Source organism: Tachypleus tridentatus, chromosome 6 (assembly GCF_004210375.1).
Source record: "Tachypleus tridentatus isolate NWPU-2018 chromosome 6, ASM421037v1, whole genome shotgun sequence".
Lineage (NCBI taxonomy): Eukaryota > Metazoa > Arthropoda > Merostomata > Xiphosura > Limulidae > Tachypleus > Tachypleus tridentatus.
Genome location: NC_134830.1, coordinates 74,661,080 through 74,677,756, shown reverse-complemented (window position 1 = coordinate 74,677,756; position 16,677 = coordinate 74,661,080). Strand labels below are relative to the sequence as shown.

The window sequence follows — 16,677 nt, the reverse complement described above, 5'->3', positions numbered from 1 at the left end:
ATATTGGTTAATCACTACTGTACACTTGTGTACTTTGTTCTCGAATCTTATTCACTGCTATTATACATGTATTTTAAAATTGTGTGGAATAATGCTACAATAAATGTGCAGTTTTATATGGGACACTGTTATTACATGCAACGAAATTCAGCAAAAATAACTATCATAATTATAAACGAGAATTAGAAAAAATATAAAATGTATTAAGATCTGGTTTTGTGTTATTATAGATAATTTAACACGACCTTCAGGAGCCAATAGGTGTAGTTACACTACAATTTGTTAAATATTAAAAGTGAGTTCAATATAGAAAAAATCAAAGAGTTTGGTTTGAGCGTATCTTTTCGAGACAAGTTTTCCTTTGTTAACTGATAAGATTTAAGTAAAATACAGTGTCCTCAAGTCTCCATACTAGCTAATACTGAGGTCTACCCGCTGGCAATAAATTTAATATATATATCAATGGTGCTAGACCTCTGTATCATTAACTAAGCAGTTGCCAACCTTTTATGCTTCTGCTATCACATTTTTATGTTTAACTATCAATTGAAATATTGTCGATTTTACCAGCGATTCGGTAGAGAAGGTCGAAGCATCACGATAGTCAGCAGTAGGATTAGTAGACAGGAGTATTCTGAAAGCAGCTAGAGGCATAATATTATACTCGACTTGCCGAGCAATATCTACCAAGGTGGTTATAAATGGTTCCTGAATATCTCTGCGTTCCATTTGAAATCCACTAAGCTTCCTGTACTTGGCCGTTAAGCTCGTGATGCGCTGACGGATTTCAGTTACCATACTACTTCAAATCACTTTTCAGATGCCCCAATATTAAAAAAGTGCGGGAAATGCCGTAATTTTAGTCAATAAAAATATCCAAAAATTTCAGTCAATATAAAGAAAAACAGATTGGGTAGTTTTTGTTTTGTTTTCAACAAAAATGTCCTCAAGTTATTTGTGAGGAACCTGTTAAATATTTGAAAATGTTATTGTTCAAATGTTTTTTCTAGTAAACTCGTATTACCAATAAAATTGCTATTGAAAGTAAAAATTACTTTTAAGGTAATTAATACATATCAAAACAAATAAGTCATATCTGTCTTGCTTAGTAAGACAGAAGTTGCACACTGTTTATCCCTAGTAATAAAAGTGTTTATAACACACATTTTAATTATTCTGTTAAACTTACATCACAGTTGACCTAATACTTTAAGTGACGATTAGTAAGAGAAGTTTTGAATATGTGCTCTCATGTCATAGTTAATATTAATGGACATGAACTGCGTACTTTACAAGGTAATCTATTAACTATTTCAAGTATATTCCAAGCTACAATCCTTCATAACTAACTAGTTCATCGTACAATCTTACTTTATTCATTAATTTTCGAGTAACCAGTGAGCAGAATACGGAATAATATTAGTAATGAACTTTGAGAAATTCACCCTTCACCAGCAGAAAGCTTTGTATAGCTGCAAAGAGTAGAAATTGAACTGCAAGAACTGGAAAAGGCAAGTCAATCAGCATGTAGATGGGATTTCTTTTCATATTAAAACTCAAATTTCCGGCGATCACGCACACTATAAGAACTCACAACAGTCTCTCCAGTTAGCTGGTATATGTGTGAGCACGCGTGAATAAAAAAACACGTTAATTCACGGAAACAATCTTAATTTGATACTTAGAATATATATATATACATAACTCGATAGACCTAATATGTGTTGATCGACGAAGGTATTTTCATGAAAGTTCTGTTTTTCTGGAATATTTCGTATTCTCGCTACAGGAAATTTTTTTGAAAATACATTGTGCTGTTTTACTTTGTAAATATTTTTGCGCGCAATTATATCTCCTAAACTGTCGTGCTCTCGGCATTCATTTTCTCAATAATACTGATACAACAAACGCTTCAGAAAGTTCTTTATTATACCAATTGCATGAAAAGAAGATCGGTGTCTTGCCTTCTAATGTTTTAGCGCAAACAGTATTCAATCATTATATAGAAAATGCATTATTTGCTCTCAAACAGAAAAAAAGTCAGCGTCTGAAACATCTTTGGTTGTTTTTTGTTGCCGTAAAACTACACAAATAGGCTATCTGCGTTGTGCCTACCGTGGGGAGTCGAACCTCGTACACTAACTGCTGACTCTCTGGAATGCAATATATTTAGTATAAGAAACTGTTTGAAATCATATCGTAGAACAGCGCAAAAATCAGTGTCCTTATTCAAAACAGGTAGACAATAAGAGAAACAGAAAGACTAAACAATATCAATAACTTAAGCTTTAGAATTAAATTTAATAAATTTTACCTGTGGTCCTCAGTGAGATGTTTTCGTACTTGCAATTTAATTCACGTAATTTCCTGAAAGTTTTTTAATATACAGCACATTTCACTCTATCCACCTTTTAAGTTTCAAGTAACTAAGTTTTACTGTAACATCACAATCACAGCATTGGATTTAAAAAACCTAGAAAGTTTGACATAAAGAGTGTTGAGTGGTATTTTTGTTACGGAAAATCATTTAGAAAAGCGAAGATTCTTCTTACTAATACACGTGCATGAGCTTCCCTTCTTGATTCGATTGAGGTTGTTGACGGATGCGAGGGAATACCTATACAATTTGTCTGCAAGGCTTTAATGATGCGTATCAATCATTTTTATTGACAGCCATGAAGGCCAATGCATAAAAGTTATGGGAAAAGAGAAATATATGTACATATGAGTTTCTTAAAACCAGTTCTTCAATTTCCTTCAGAAATCACCAAATTCTCTATGTATGTCGGGTATAATTTTTGGCCTTGGATAAACAAAATAATAAAAATAATTCTCCCTCAAGTAGTACTTTGTTTTAAATTCCACCATTGAAAATTATAATAATATTTTTTTCTTTATTTGCAAAGAAGAGCAGCAATAGAAATAGATAGACATATAGATTATTTTTCAATGTGAAATTTGTTCGACGACATATAGCATGTCTTATTAGTTTGCGTGATAAAATATAAATGTTTTATGATATTATTTATCTCACGTATATTACGCTATTCATATATTTTGATATATTGGGTTGAGGAATAATTCGTGAGCGTTTTTTCAAGTTAAAAAAATATATTCATAAATGAAACGCTTTCGCAAAATATTTCATGTCATTTGGTAGATAATCTTTGCTCTAATAGATGGTGTGTTTGATTTTCATATGTCTTTAATTTTTGCTTTCATTTTCAGCTCATTAAATGGAATGTCAAGTGGACAAAATCGAGCATTTTCGACACCATCTGCTTTTCGCATTTAATTTCTTGCAATTTCGTTTGAAACAATGCATACTATATACCTAGGTATTACATGAAATAAAGTATCATAATAAATGTTTTGGATGTAATGTGTTCATGCATTGAAATATTGTATAGTCTTGCATGTAATGCTTGAATGAACTTATTTAAAAACGCTCACGAATTATTCCTGAACCTAATATTAAATTTTAATAATGTTTTAATCGATCGTAATAACATGTGTATTTTGTCACTATATTTTTATTTTCTTAAAAACTGAATAATGAAAAATTCCGATATCGAAGAAGAAAAAGCTACATTTCGTTATTGATATCAGTTTTAAAGTAATACTATTTCCCTAAGAACACCATTCTATATGAGGCTCTAAACATGTTATTGTAATACCATATTTTAATATTTGTCTGCAGAGATAAAAAAATATATTAATGAACAGAACATAGCCGCATATCTGAAAATAAAATATATATATATCAATTAACAGTGACACCTAATTTGGCTAAATCCTTAAAGTTACGTCTCCGGGAGGGAGATCAGTAAGTCTGCGGATTTATAAATCAGGAATTCGATTCCCCTCGGTGGACACAACAGATAGCCCAATGTGGCTTTGCTATAAGAAAAACACAACACACCTTAAAGTTACAAAATTTGCAGAAATTCCAATGTCTTTATTACTTTTATTGTTTAATCTTTAGAAATCAAATTACGTATAGTATAATAATCACATATTTCACAAACTATATTACTTTTACTACCTCATATTCTACTACATTACCCTTAAAAGTGATTTCAATTTGATGTGTTGCACTTTAAACTGAATGGATCTTGCATGCAAGATAATTTTGAAACTTTTGATAAGATTATCATATTTCCGCTTATTTAAGAATATTCTACACCTCCATGCATATATAATAACGTTTCTGTGCTTGGATAATAAAAAGAAATTTCATGAATTACTTTTATTATTAATTTCTGAATTGTTAATAAGACTTGCACCTTTTGTAATCATGACGCCTTTTATAAGTACGCCGATATATAAAATTGTATTAAATGTTTTTTATTCAACATTTTACCTGTTATAATTTATCTCGAACAAGTCTCCAATTTATTTTTTTTACGTAGGGTAAGCATTAAGTTTTCATATAACCGGAAATTTCAATTTGAATTTAGAAGTTAATTAAATATTGATATGTTTCAAATTTATGATATTTGTCAACAAGATTGATACACACAATTTTCTTTCTTAACACAAATGTTTTTAATATACAAAAATACGAAATAATTGGCGGTTGTTACAAATAGTTAACACAAATGACTATTTTTATATACAAAAAATAAACTCACAAACAATATTCAATCCTGTCTCTGGTTTGGAACGTAACATTTCATCGACGGTCCAGGTCCACGAGGCGCATATTACTCTTATGTTGATACATAGATGTACTTCACTTCACTGGAATGCTAGCTAGCTCTATTCTTGTTTGGCCTAACGCGGTTTACAATCTTACTTTTCAAAGAGAAGAACAGATATCTAAAGTCCTCGTTGAAATACCAACGTCCAAGGTTAATTTCCTGAAGTAGAGCAATACGTAATGTTCAAAATTTATAAATTCTGTATTTTTCTGATAAATAAGCGTTAACCACTGTTATAGCTTCCAAAGCTTATAGTATAGATTAACTGAAACTAACCAACAATAATCTATTACTGTCTCTTGGCTAGCTTTTTTACTCATTAAGAGAGATTATCGAAAGTTCAACTATATTCGAAGGTACGGTAGTGTTTTCATAAAACATATATTGTTGATTCTTACTCTTTAGAACCTTCTATAATCTTAAAGAACAGACGAGACTTGCGCAATACACATCAAACGATGTATGCTACATGCATCAAACTGAAATACACGTAGGTATTAAAATAAATGTATAACTAAATCTGTCGCAAGTACTTGCAACTGTATAATCAATTCAAAATAACACTATTTTTCACAATGTTTTTTTTAATTTCATACGAAGCTACACGATGGCATCCGCGCTAGCCGTCCCTACTTCAGCAGTGTAAGATTAGAGGAAAGGCAGGTAGTTATCACCACCCACCGTCAACTCTTGGGCTACTCTTTCACCAACGAATAGTGGGATTGACTGTCACATTATAACGCCCCCACGGCTGAATAGGACGACCATCTTTAGCGCAACGGAGCTTCGAACCCGCGACCCTCGGATTAGGAGTCGAACGCTTTAACCCACCGAGTTATGCCGGGTCGTTTCATAAGTGAAAAATACTAAAACATATTCCATATCAAGTGAAAACTTTTTTTTTCTTTAATTATTGGATTATTTAAATTTGAAACTATATATTTTGAAATATTGTAAAATTATTAAAAATTGTTTTCAATCTTTATGTATTCATTTCCTTAGTCTTTTGAGATAAACCATTATAATAAGATCGAGTTATTTGACAGATTTTGTATTTAAGAGGGTGGAGCTGTCTGACGACACTGAGTGTCTTCTTTCCTTCAAAATATTTCTAGTTCAACTTGAAACACAAACAAAATTATGTAAAACATATAGTAAGGAAAATGTTCTCCCACACTTGTAAGGTAGTTGTATGTATGCATACTCACTTTGATCGACCGAAAAAATAATTTATGCAAGAATGTTATTTTGCATTTATAGCATAATTTTTATACTAATATAAATTAAAGAAGATTATTAAGTTCTAAGTATAGAAGTTCATATTTATTAAAAATATGCAGTGTTAAATATTATTTCCAAAACGGATAATTGGTAGTGTATAAAACTGTGCTTCAAATTCAATGATTAAAAACTGAGTTCAAATTAATTTAATGAATGACGTAGCATTTTAACATTCATTGCAATAAAAACTCAATGTTATTTTAAAGGTTCTATATATCAAGTAACAGTATACGGAGTTAGGTAAGCCTATTGAAGCTAGCTTAGCTTTTTTTAAAATTTGTGTTAATTATTATAATTAATTATTAATTAAATTATTAATAATTATTAATCATTTACTTCCTTTTTCAACAGTATTGCTTAACATAATATATTATCCTAAATAAATGTCTCCAGTTTTTAGGTAAAACGCTGCATAATTTTAATTTGAGTCTTCTGTGTATTTCGCGGCTTTATAGAGAAAGAAAAAAGGACAGCAAATACGAAAAACAAAGCACAGATAATGTGGTCTTGCCTCACTTTCTATAGCGCGTGCCGGTAAAAAGAGCTCAAAATAAGACATGAAAGTTTCTCTAAAAGTAACATGAAAAACCTTTTTCATGATTAACGAATAGTTGCTTTCCCGCCGATCCAGTCTAGCATTTCAAAAGTTCAAAGCGTTCACCACCAAACTAAAATATTTTTAGATAGTTCAGTTGTTGAATTTTGCACAAAGCTACTCAAGGGCTATCAGTACTAAGCTATAAAGAAGGCAGCTATTCAGCACCACCCACCGCCAACTCGTAAGCTACTCTAATCAGTCAGATGGATTTGTAATGCACATATGGTCTCAGGACCACCGTTAATTGCTGGCCTGTATTCTGCTCCACCTCTTTATTAAGTACTATAGAAATAAATAGCCACATGTGCTGGAATAGATAGTTTTAGACTTGTACAAAATGAGAATAGCTAACTTGAAAGGCCGATCCAGTTTTGGACTGTGAATCTGAGACGATGAGTGAGTTATAAGAGTAACTCTATAACCTAACTATTTGATTTGATAAAAGAATCCTAAGACTAATGGCGGATGACATTGACCAGCTGCCTTCTCTGTAGTTTATCACCTCAAAATTAAGAACATAGTGCAGATAGCCTTATTGTACATATTTATAGTTTGTCATTATTCTCAAAGTTTAAGATAATTATTTAAAATTAGCATCAAAAAACATTTTGTGAACTGTTTGGTACAAATTAACATAAATCTTTCTATTTATGTCCGTATATTCTACAGCAATACAACAGGATTATAAAGTTCAATTATTTGACGAGTTTGTTATTAGAGGTAATACAGCAGTGTTAAGATGTCACGTGCCGTCCTTTGTTCGAGATTATGTCACATTCACCTGGGAAAGAGACAATGGAGTACAATTGACATCAACAAATTTACAAGGTAAATAAATTTAAAAAACAAGCAATGCTCAAACTAGTGAGATGTACTACAAGAAATACTGTGCTTTAAAAAATGTTTTTAATATTACTATAGATCATCGTCTTTATGTATCTAGATTGTACGTTTATTAATAGATCATTCAGTTTTAACACAAACTTACATCTGAGGAAAAAAGTAATGTTAACCAAATAATATAAACCTATAGTCTGCATAAACATAATTAATATATGAAAACGTTAGGTTGAGAAAAATATTTGGAGTATTTTCTGATTAGGCTTAAAACGAGAATTACGAATAATAAATATGATTATACAACTAACCATCTTAAAACTTTAAAATAAGTACTTGTTCAGACAATAAAACACGAACATCTTTTAACGATCTGCAAAATTTTATAATTGTTTTTGTCCGTCATTTAATCGCCATGTATTTCCTAATAAGAAAAATCAACCCAACCAAGAATCACCAATTTGTCATTTTGTATTCTAGAAGTTTCGCAATTAGTTCCATAGCTTATATTCCTTGCAATAATGTTTAACAACAGTTAATGAATAAAAAACAAATACAAAATGCTAGCACTATTGACACTGTTCGCAGAAGCAAAAACAAAACTTATTTTATTTGACCATCAAAAATCATTAAAGTAATAACATTATTTTTCATCCAACTAGGAGGGAAGTATAGTGTTCTCTCCTCGGGCAAATTATATATTAGAAATGTGACACCAGAAGACGAAAGAGACATTTATCGTTGTCATACTCACCATCGCTTGACCTCAAAAATTGTAAGCAGCTCTTCTAGTGGACGACTAATTGTCAGAGGTGAAATAGAAATAATTATTTTATCCAAAAGTATACGATACACACTTTATATCTTCATTGCAAGTTTCTATAAAGATATAATAGTAACTTTATGTTATAGAAATAAAATACAAAGCTGCTGTGAAGAGATCACAACAACTAAGTTGACTTCAAATCTTACCAGATTTAATAAATATATTTTTAACATCTCTCTTGTTATTCATAATAGAACTGAAAAAATATAACATTTACTATGGTTTTATGATATTTTCATAAAATGATAAGACATAAATAAATAAATTTGGCAAATGGTTATTACCTATAAACATATCGCTTACATTTCGCTTCTGCTTGGGAGTTATAATTATGGATTGTATTATTTCCAAACATGGAACTTGAAAAATTATTGGGCAGAAAAAAACAACATAATCGAATAAAGAATTACTATTATTTCAAAAGAAATAGTAATTAAACTTTACATAAACGTATAAATTGAACTCAGTTTATTATTCAGTGAACACTGAAAAAAATCATTAAATAAGTAAAAGAAATCATATCCAGAATGAGTAAAAAAATCAGTGTTTATGTGAAACTGTTATCAAAGAAGAGTTTTTAATAGTATTTACTAAATTACATGAAAATTATTTAAAAGCAACAATGTTAGTTTGTTAGAACTTCTCTCTTTTCGGGTACATATAAATATTGTATATTTACACACTGCACGAACACATGTATTTCTTTAAAATTAGATGAGCTCTACAAACCTTACATACACTATTACGCCTGATACAAACCGCTACCATAACATACAGACCGAAACGTTGTTCAACTCATAAAGACCATCTTATATGCATCATTAGACTTGATAAAACCCATTCAACAAAAGCCATATGTCGCCCAACTAAATATTTTATGAGTTGAGCTTCATAAAGGTTTCCTGTTCTAAAAGGCGTCTTACATTTATTCATACAGGTTTTCATAATTCAATCCCAGGAAAAAGCCCATTTAAATTAGTTTCTAATAATGGCAATTCCACAGAAATTATTGTGCATCAATTTGTTTTTTTACTCTGTAGTTAAATGTCACTTTTTTTTATTAGACTGCAATTTATTACTCGATGAATTATGTTACCCATCAGATTTTGAACGTGTCTTCTGAATTTATTAGTGGATACTTTAACAAATGAGAAGCCTCCCCCAAAAAACTTTTCTATCTTGAATTTTATGAGTTAACAGTAATGTCCCTAAACCTTTTGTCCCCGTTCGTCGTTGGTACAGCGGTTAGTCTACGGATTTACGACGTTAAAATCAGGGGTTTGAATTCCCTCGGTGAACTCAGCAGATGGTCCGATGTGGTTTTGCTATAAGAAAACACACACACACTCCTGTTTGTCATAAATGCTTTGAATTATTGTGTTACGTAGCTTTGTACCCTGGCTAATCTTCAGGCCAACTGTCTTCCAATGTCGTGCTATTTTAAGTGCGGGGTAGCGACTAAAAAAGAATAAGGAAATACAAATAATATTTTAACATTAGATGTAGAGGGAGCTGCTTTTAATTCTTGTTTTCAACTTAACACAAGTATAGCACTTAATTTCCTATTTTTTTAATGTTTATTCAGCCCAGCTTAAAAAATGTCTTTATCACTCTCAGATCAAGACTAGAACTGATTATTCACGTTAATAACAGTTTTGTCATTTCACCAACCTTCCTGAAATTGAGGTAGAGAATTATACAAACTCTTTCACCAAATAAAGCGAAAAATACTGTTATGAGTTAAATCTCAATCCCATATTGAACATAGATTTAAGTACTACTTTTATTTATTAATTTGTTTAGCCAAGTAAAATTTAATTAGAAATTATTTCTTTTTTTTTTTTGTTGAATACGTTATATGAAAACGATTTTGAAACTTCACTAGGTTGTTATATTCCATGTACAGTCATGCCTTATCTGAAAGACGAGCATCTTGTTATATCTCATTCCTAAAGATTTTGTCAAAAAGTTGTCTTATCAAAGTACACAATGTTTCTTGTTTTTTCCCCGTAAGCAGTCTAGTGTATGAGGACGAACGAAAGTTTCCCACTGCCTGTTTTTACAGATCCAACACACAGAAATCCATAGACGTGAACTGGTTACGTGAACGACATGCCTTCGTACATTAATACTCATTTCATTCTCCATCTGCTTCAGGTATAGGACAGTTGAACAAATATGTCATGGAAGTAAATTGTGTACATATGACTTGTGTCGCTTTACCAGACTCAGATCTCTCTATTGGTGGCCCGGCATGGCCAGGTGGTAAAGGCACTCGACTCATAATCCGAGGGTCGCGAGTTCAAATCTCCGTCACACCAAACATGCTCGCCCTTTCAGCCGTGGGGCGTTATAAAGTGACGATAAATTCCACTATTCGTTGGTGAAAGAGTAGCCCAAGAGTTGGCGGTGGATGGTGTCCTTCCCTCTAGTCTTACACTGTTAAATTAGAGACGGCTAGCGCAAATGCCTTCGTGTAGCTTTGCGCGAAATTCAAAACCAAAAACAAACCTATTCGTATCGGTATACGTAGACGGCTTTTGCCCCTGCCCTTCGAGTTCATGTATTTTAACCCGTTACTTATCATAGCTGGTCTACAACTTGTTGCAGGTATCTTTGTGAATGATCCCAATGTCACAGGTTGATTTATATTTGTCTGTTTTTCAACATCGTTAAATTTCTAAATTTCCTGTATAAATACATCATTATGCTCCCAGTAAAAATATTTTGCATTGAAAGGGTTATTTATACCATTCCGAAAGCCAATTACATTTTAGTGGTATCAAACCATCTATAAAATTCCAAATAATATCAAAATGTGACCTACTGATTTATATATTTATAATCTTGTTACGATAACGTACTCAACCTTCATATCATCATTGCTTTAGTTATTAATGTTTACTCACAGTTTATATAATAGAAAATCATTAATTTGCTCAACACTATTTTTTTTTTCAACAGAACCTCAGAGTAAGTCGATACCAAACATCGTAGATAGACAAATTCAAGTGGGAGCCAGAGAAGGTGAAACAGTTGAACTAGGATGTGCTGCTCAAGGCTTTCCTGTCCCAACATACAGGTACTGAAGTCAATAACAATATAGCATGTTAGTTTAAAATATGAGTGACACTAGTAACACATGTTAAGAAAACTGTTGTGATTTTATTGTTCGAGATTTAAACCTGAAATGTCTATGAATAAAAATTTATATTTAAGCCAAAAACAGAAAGTAATTTTCCCATACTATTGAAACCTTAAGCTCAGCTATTACAAACAAACATTTACATTTATTTATAATTAATGAACACAAGAAAAAATCACAACATTCGATACAAACAACTCGTAAGATTAGATTTTTAGAGTCGATGAAAATTGTGTAAAAATTATTATCATGTCTGTGGCATTACTAATCATTTTTTTTAAGTTAAATGTGTTACGTCAGAATATTATTCTGAGACGGTGTGTGTTTTTTTATAGCACAGCCACGTCGGGCTATCTGCTGAACCCACCGAGGGGAATCGATCCCCCTAATTTTAGCGTTGTAAATCCGTAGACGTATCGTGTACTAGCGGGGGGCATTCTGAGGAGGAAATAAATTTATACATCTCTTTAGCCCCGTAACCAGCGTCAGCAAAACAAAGAGTGAAATGTGATCTTTTCTTGTAAATTATAATTAATTTAGTAAAATTGTGCAATATTGCACTTTTGGGTACCAGTTTGTCCTGTGTATAACTATAGTTTCGGAGCTAGTGAGCTGCCTTCAAATCCGTGGGATACCACCAAATGATTATCGCACTTTAAGCCGAGTGCGTTATAAGAGTAATTTCTTATAACGTCATTTCTTACAGTAAATGGTGGTTGATAGGGTGCTGATGACTGGATGACTTTTTTTTCTTGTAAGTAGTTCAAAGTTATAGATACCGGCAACTAACTTTAATAGTTCTGCGACAAATACAAATGCTATATTGTTAAAATTACACTACGTAACAAACATTTTACTTTTTCTTGTTCCTTGGCAGAAAGGGTTATTTTCCAATTGCTTATGCCTAAAGTAGGTGGAAAAGACCTATTTTTCTCTTCAAACTTTGCTTTTGTGACCTGGGTAATGAAACTTTCAAATTTACCCATTTTTCCAGAACATTCCAGGTAGATTCAGTGCTGAGTAGCTAATAGAAAATTTTCTCGAACTTACAAGAATTTTGAAGAACTTACCAGAATTTAAGAACCTTTTAAAGTTTTCTTGAACTTTCCATAGCAATATATATATACAGGGGATCGCCACTCACCACTTCAGTTTAGTTTTAGCTGCCTAGGTGAACACATAGACCTATTTGATTTTATCAGAGATGGCATCAAGAAGGTACAAGCATTCTCCAGACGCCTTCTGCTATGTATGTGGCCAATTTATCAAGTCAATAGCGAAAAAAGTACTATGTGACAGCATCTGCTAAAATGTGTGAAGCTTACAAGACATATTTCGGCATGCCTGCTTTTGCCATAATGTATCCGGTCTGTGCGAGGCAATTGGAATTGTCTGTAACCCGAACGAGTAGCGCCTCTTCATTGATAGCTCATCCAGAAGCCTCAAAGTTGTGCTGCTCCATAACGGGAATAATTGTCCGTCTTTTACCCTGGTTCATTCGGTGCACCTCAAAGAGGAATACAACAGCGTCAAGACCTTGCTAGAATCCTTGAATTATGATGAGTCTGGCTGGGAGGTTATCGGAGACTTCAAAATGGTGTCATTCCTGATGGATCTTCGTGGAGGTTTTACCAAGTTTCCCTTTGGGACAGCAGGGACACCGCAGCGCACTACAACAGGAAAGCACTGGTCACAACGGACCGAGTTCTCTGTGGGGAGGCACAATGCCAAGTGTGAGCCACCAGCGGATCTCCAGAAAATTGGGTCTTATGAAACAATTTGTTACAGCTCTTGATAAGGAGTCTGCGGTCTTCACGTATTTTCGAGACTTCTTCCCTAAGATGTCTGATACAAAGGTCAAATCTAGTGTCTTCGTTGGGCCACAAATAAAGAAAATTCTGGAGTGCACGGAATTCCCCAAGAAACTCAGTAGGAAGGAGAAAAAAGCTTGGTACAATTTTGTCGCAGTGGTTTGGGGCTTCTTGGGCAACAACAAGGCCGAAAATTATGTAGAACTGGTTGAGGCTCTGGTGTAGAACTACAGCCTAATGGGCTGCAGCTTGTCTTTAAAAGTCCATATCCTTGACGCTCATATTGATAAATTCAAGGAGAACATAGGAGCATACACGGAGGAGCAAGGCAAGCGCTTTCACAAAGATATACTGGACTTTGAACGCCCATATCAAGGAGCGTATAACGAAAACATGATGGGACACTATATTTGGGGGCTGATACGTGAAAGTGATTTACATTGCATTCGCAAATCTCGAAAAACTACTCACTTCTAAACATTTTTGTGTAACTTTAGTATAAATAAATGTAGATATTGATTCATATGTTGTTTTATTCAGACCTTATGTAAATGAAAATGTGCCCGCTTTTACGTAGAAAATAGGTTAATTTATAAATTTCATTATCCAGGTCACAAAAGCAAAATTTGAAGGGTTTTGGTTTTCGCACAAAGCTACTCGAGGGCTATCTATGCTATCCGTCCCTAATTTAGTAGTGTAAGACTAGAGGGAAGGCAGCTAGTCATCACCACCCACCGCCAACTCTTGGGCTACTCTTTTACCAACGAATAGTGGGAATGACCGTCACATTATAACGCCCCCACGGCTGAAAGGGCGATATTGTTTGACGACCCTCAGATTACGAGTCGCACGCCTTAACACACTTGGTTATGCCGGGCCGAATTTGAAGGGAATAATGGCCATTTTCTATACTTTTACAAAGTAAGCAAGTAAGAAATAATACATACTATCCAGAAACAAAATTTGTATTACATAGTGTTATATATGGTAGAAATGAAAAAAGTTAAGTTAATCTTCGTCCACCTGCCATTATATAACCTGTATCAAATTAAGATGTTCTCTACAAACTATTTTCTGTTTGAGAATTCAAAAAAGTAGCTACCTTGTTCATAATTTGAAACAAAAACAATTTAACCTTAACACCAAAAGTATAATATAATTAGAACTAGAAAACATAATTATATGTTTAGAGGCTTTCTGCAAACAGCTGAACTTTTAAACCACTTCTTCTCATAAAATATTGGTAAAACACAAGGTAAAAGATATATATGATTAATGAAATTGTGATGCTAACAAAAACCTCGCGAGTGTGAAACTGAAATGGTTTTAATTGTAATTATAACAATAATTATTATAGTTAAACAACCAACCATACTTCATTTATTTTTTGCTAAATGTGTTTAACAAATTAATTGTACTAAACTTAACTTGTGCCGTGAACGCACATGCAGCCCTTTGCTGAACTTCGGTTTCCAGTTTGGATGACAATGGTGATATACTGCGCTTGGAAGGATGCAAGTTCATCACAGATTAACTACGATCTCCACCCCTTGGTTCCCATTATGCATACAAGAAGACTAAAACAAATGAGGTTAAAGTGTCTTCTTCATAGACGTAACAACTTGTTGCAGTAAATCTCAAACTCCGTAACATTCTGACTCGGAAGGCACTAATTATTGTATTGTAGCTTTGTAAATAATTAAAACTCCCATAACTTATTCCGCGAAGTCGTTATGAAACATGTTGTAAAAGATGTTTTAAGAATATGAAGTCTTAAAATTATTTTGGAAAAACTCTCAAAGAACGTTTAAGTTTATTTTTAATGATCTTGCTGATACCAAACGTATTTGTTTAGGGGTGGTAATGAAATAAAAGTGGAATTATTGTTTGCTTTCATTTTTTACGAAAAGCTACACAATGACTACTTGTCTAACTTTGAGCTCATAGACAAGAGATCTTAGTCAACAGCACCTCCGATTAACATAGGAATCTCATAGTCTTCCTGGGCCCGGCATGGCCAGGTGGGTTAAGGCGTTCGACTCGCAAGCCGAGGGTCGCGGGTTCGAATCCCGATCGCACCAAACATGCTCGCCCTCTCAGCCGTGGGGGCGTTATAATGTGACGGTCAATTCCACTATTCGTTAGTAAAAGAGTAGCCCAAGAGGTGGCGGTGGGTAGTGATGACTAGCTGCCTTCCCTCTAGTCTTACACTGCTGCATTAGGGACGGCTAGCGCAGATAGCCCTCGAATAGCTTTGCGCGAAATTCAAAAATAGCAACAACATCATAGCCTTCCTGAATATCGTAATTTATCAGTTACCGATAAAACGCATTTACAGCCACAAAGTGAGTAACGTGCCTTTGTCCGACCACTCTAATCACTAGGCCACTCAGGGCTTATGAAATTATTAAGGCTTCTCTTTACTTTGCTGGCACATAAATATTATTTTTTCTATGTAAAGTTTCTCAGTTATTTCAAACATTTCGAGTTATAAATAGTTGATATACGTCATGATTGCATTTGTTTGTTTGTTTGTTTTTGAATTTTGCACAAAGCTACTCGAGGGCTATCTGTGCTAGCCATCCCTAATTTAGCAGTGTAAAACTAGAGGGAAGGCAGCTAGTCATCACCACCCACCGCCAACTCTTGGGCTACTCTTTTACCAACGAATAGTGGGATTGACCGTCACATAATAACGCCTCCACGGCTGAAAGGGCGAGCATGTTTGGCGCGACGGGATGATTGCATTTAGATAATCAATCGACAAAATACTTTTGAAAAAGTAAATAAACGAATCTTAAATCTGTTAATTGTATGTGTAAGCTTAAAAAGAACATGCTTAAAGATATTTCGATCTTGGTTATTCCCATGAATAGAAATATAAACAATTTAACTTTATTTAATATTAAAAGTTCATTATGATTATAATTTTTTATTAATAATTAATTAATGTAGTTATATTCTGTAATTAAATACAAAATCTGACAATCATAAGTGTGTCCTTAAAATAACAAGCTTGAAGTTATTTCGATTTTGATTATAACAAATCATCCAAATAATATAATTTGAATTTATCTTGAAAATTTATAATAGCAACGTAAAATGTTAAAAACAATGAACCTGCTTTATGCTTATATTGTTTTTTCATAGCATATTTTCACTTTATTATTATTTTCAAGCTGTAGTTAAATCGTCTGCATTACGCAATATAATTCATATGGTTTTTACTATATTTGAAATGTTCTTTAAGGCTCATTATCAAAGATATAAAAGAATGATAATTTTGTTATAATACCAGTTTCCTTTAAATATAGCATCAAAATCCAACGGTCGAGCCATTAAACTTTAATTTCAAAAATAAAAGCTTTTTGGTTTATAAATACTAAATTACGTTTTTAATTTTTTAAGGAAACTGGATTTTAAATTTATTATGCAAATATTAGTTTATTATATCATATTTGTTATATGTTTCATAA

The 16,677-nt window shown here is 32.9% G+C and overlaps 1 protein-coding gene across 3 annotated transcripts in view; it reads left to right on the top strand.

Moving 5' to 3' along the window:
* The window catches only part of LOC143252818 (cell adhesion molecule Dscam1-like), a 136,727-nt gene that overhangs the window by 61,215 nt on the left and 58,835 nt on the right, over positions 1 to 16,677 (top strand). For all 3 annotated transcript variants that reach the window (XM_076505555.1, XM_076505556.1, XM_076505557.1), the window contains exons 3-5: positions 7,252 to 7,410; positions 8,082 to 8,231; positions 11,210 to 11,327. In XM_076505555.1, the coding sequence (XP_076361670.1) occupies positions 7,252 to 7,410; positions 8,082 to 8,231; positions 11,210 to 11,327 (427 nt within the window). The remainder of the gene's footprint in view (positions 1 to 7,251; positions 7,411 to 8,081; positions 8,232 to 11,209; positions 11,328 to 16,677) is intronic.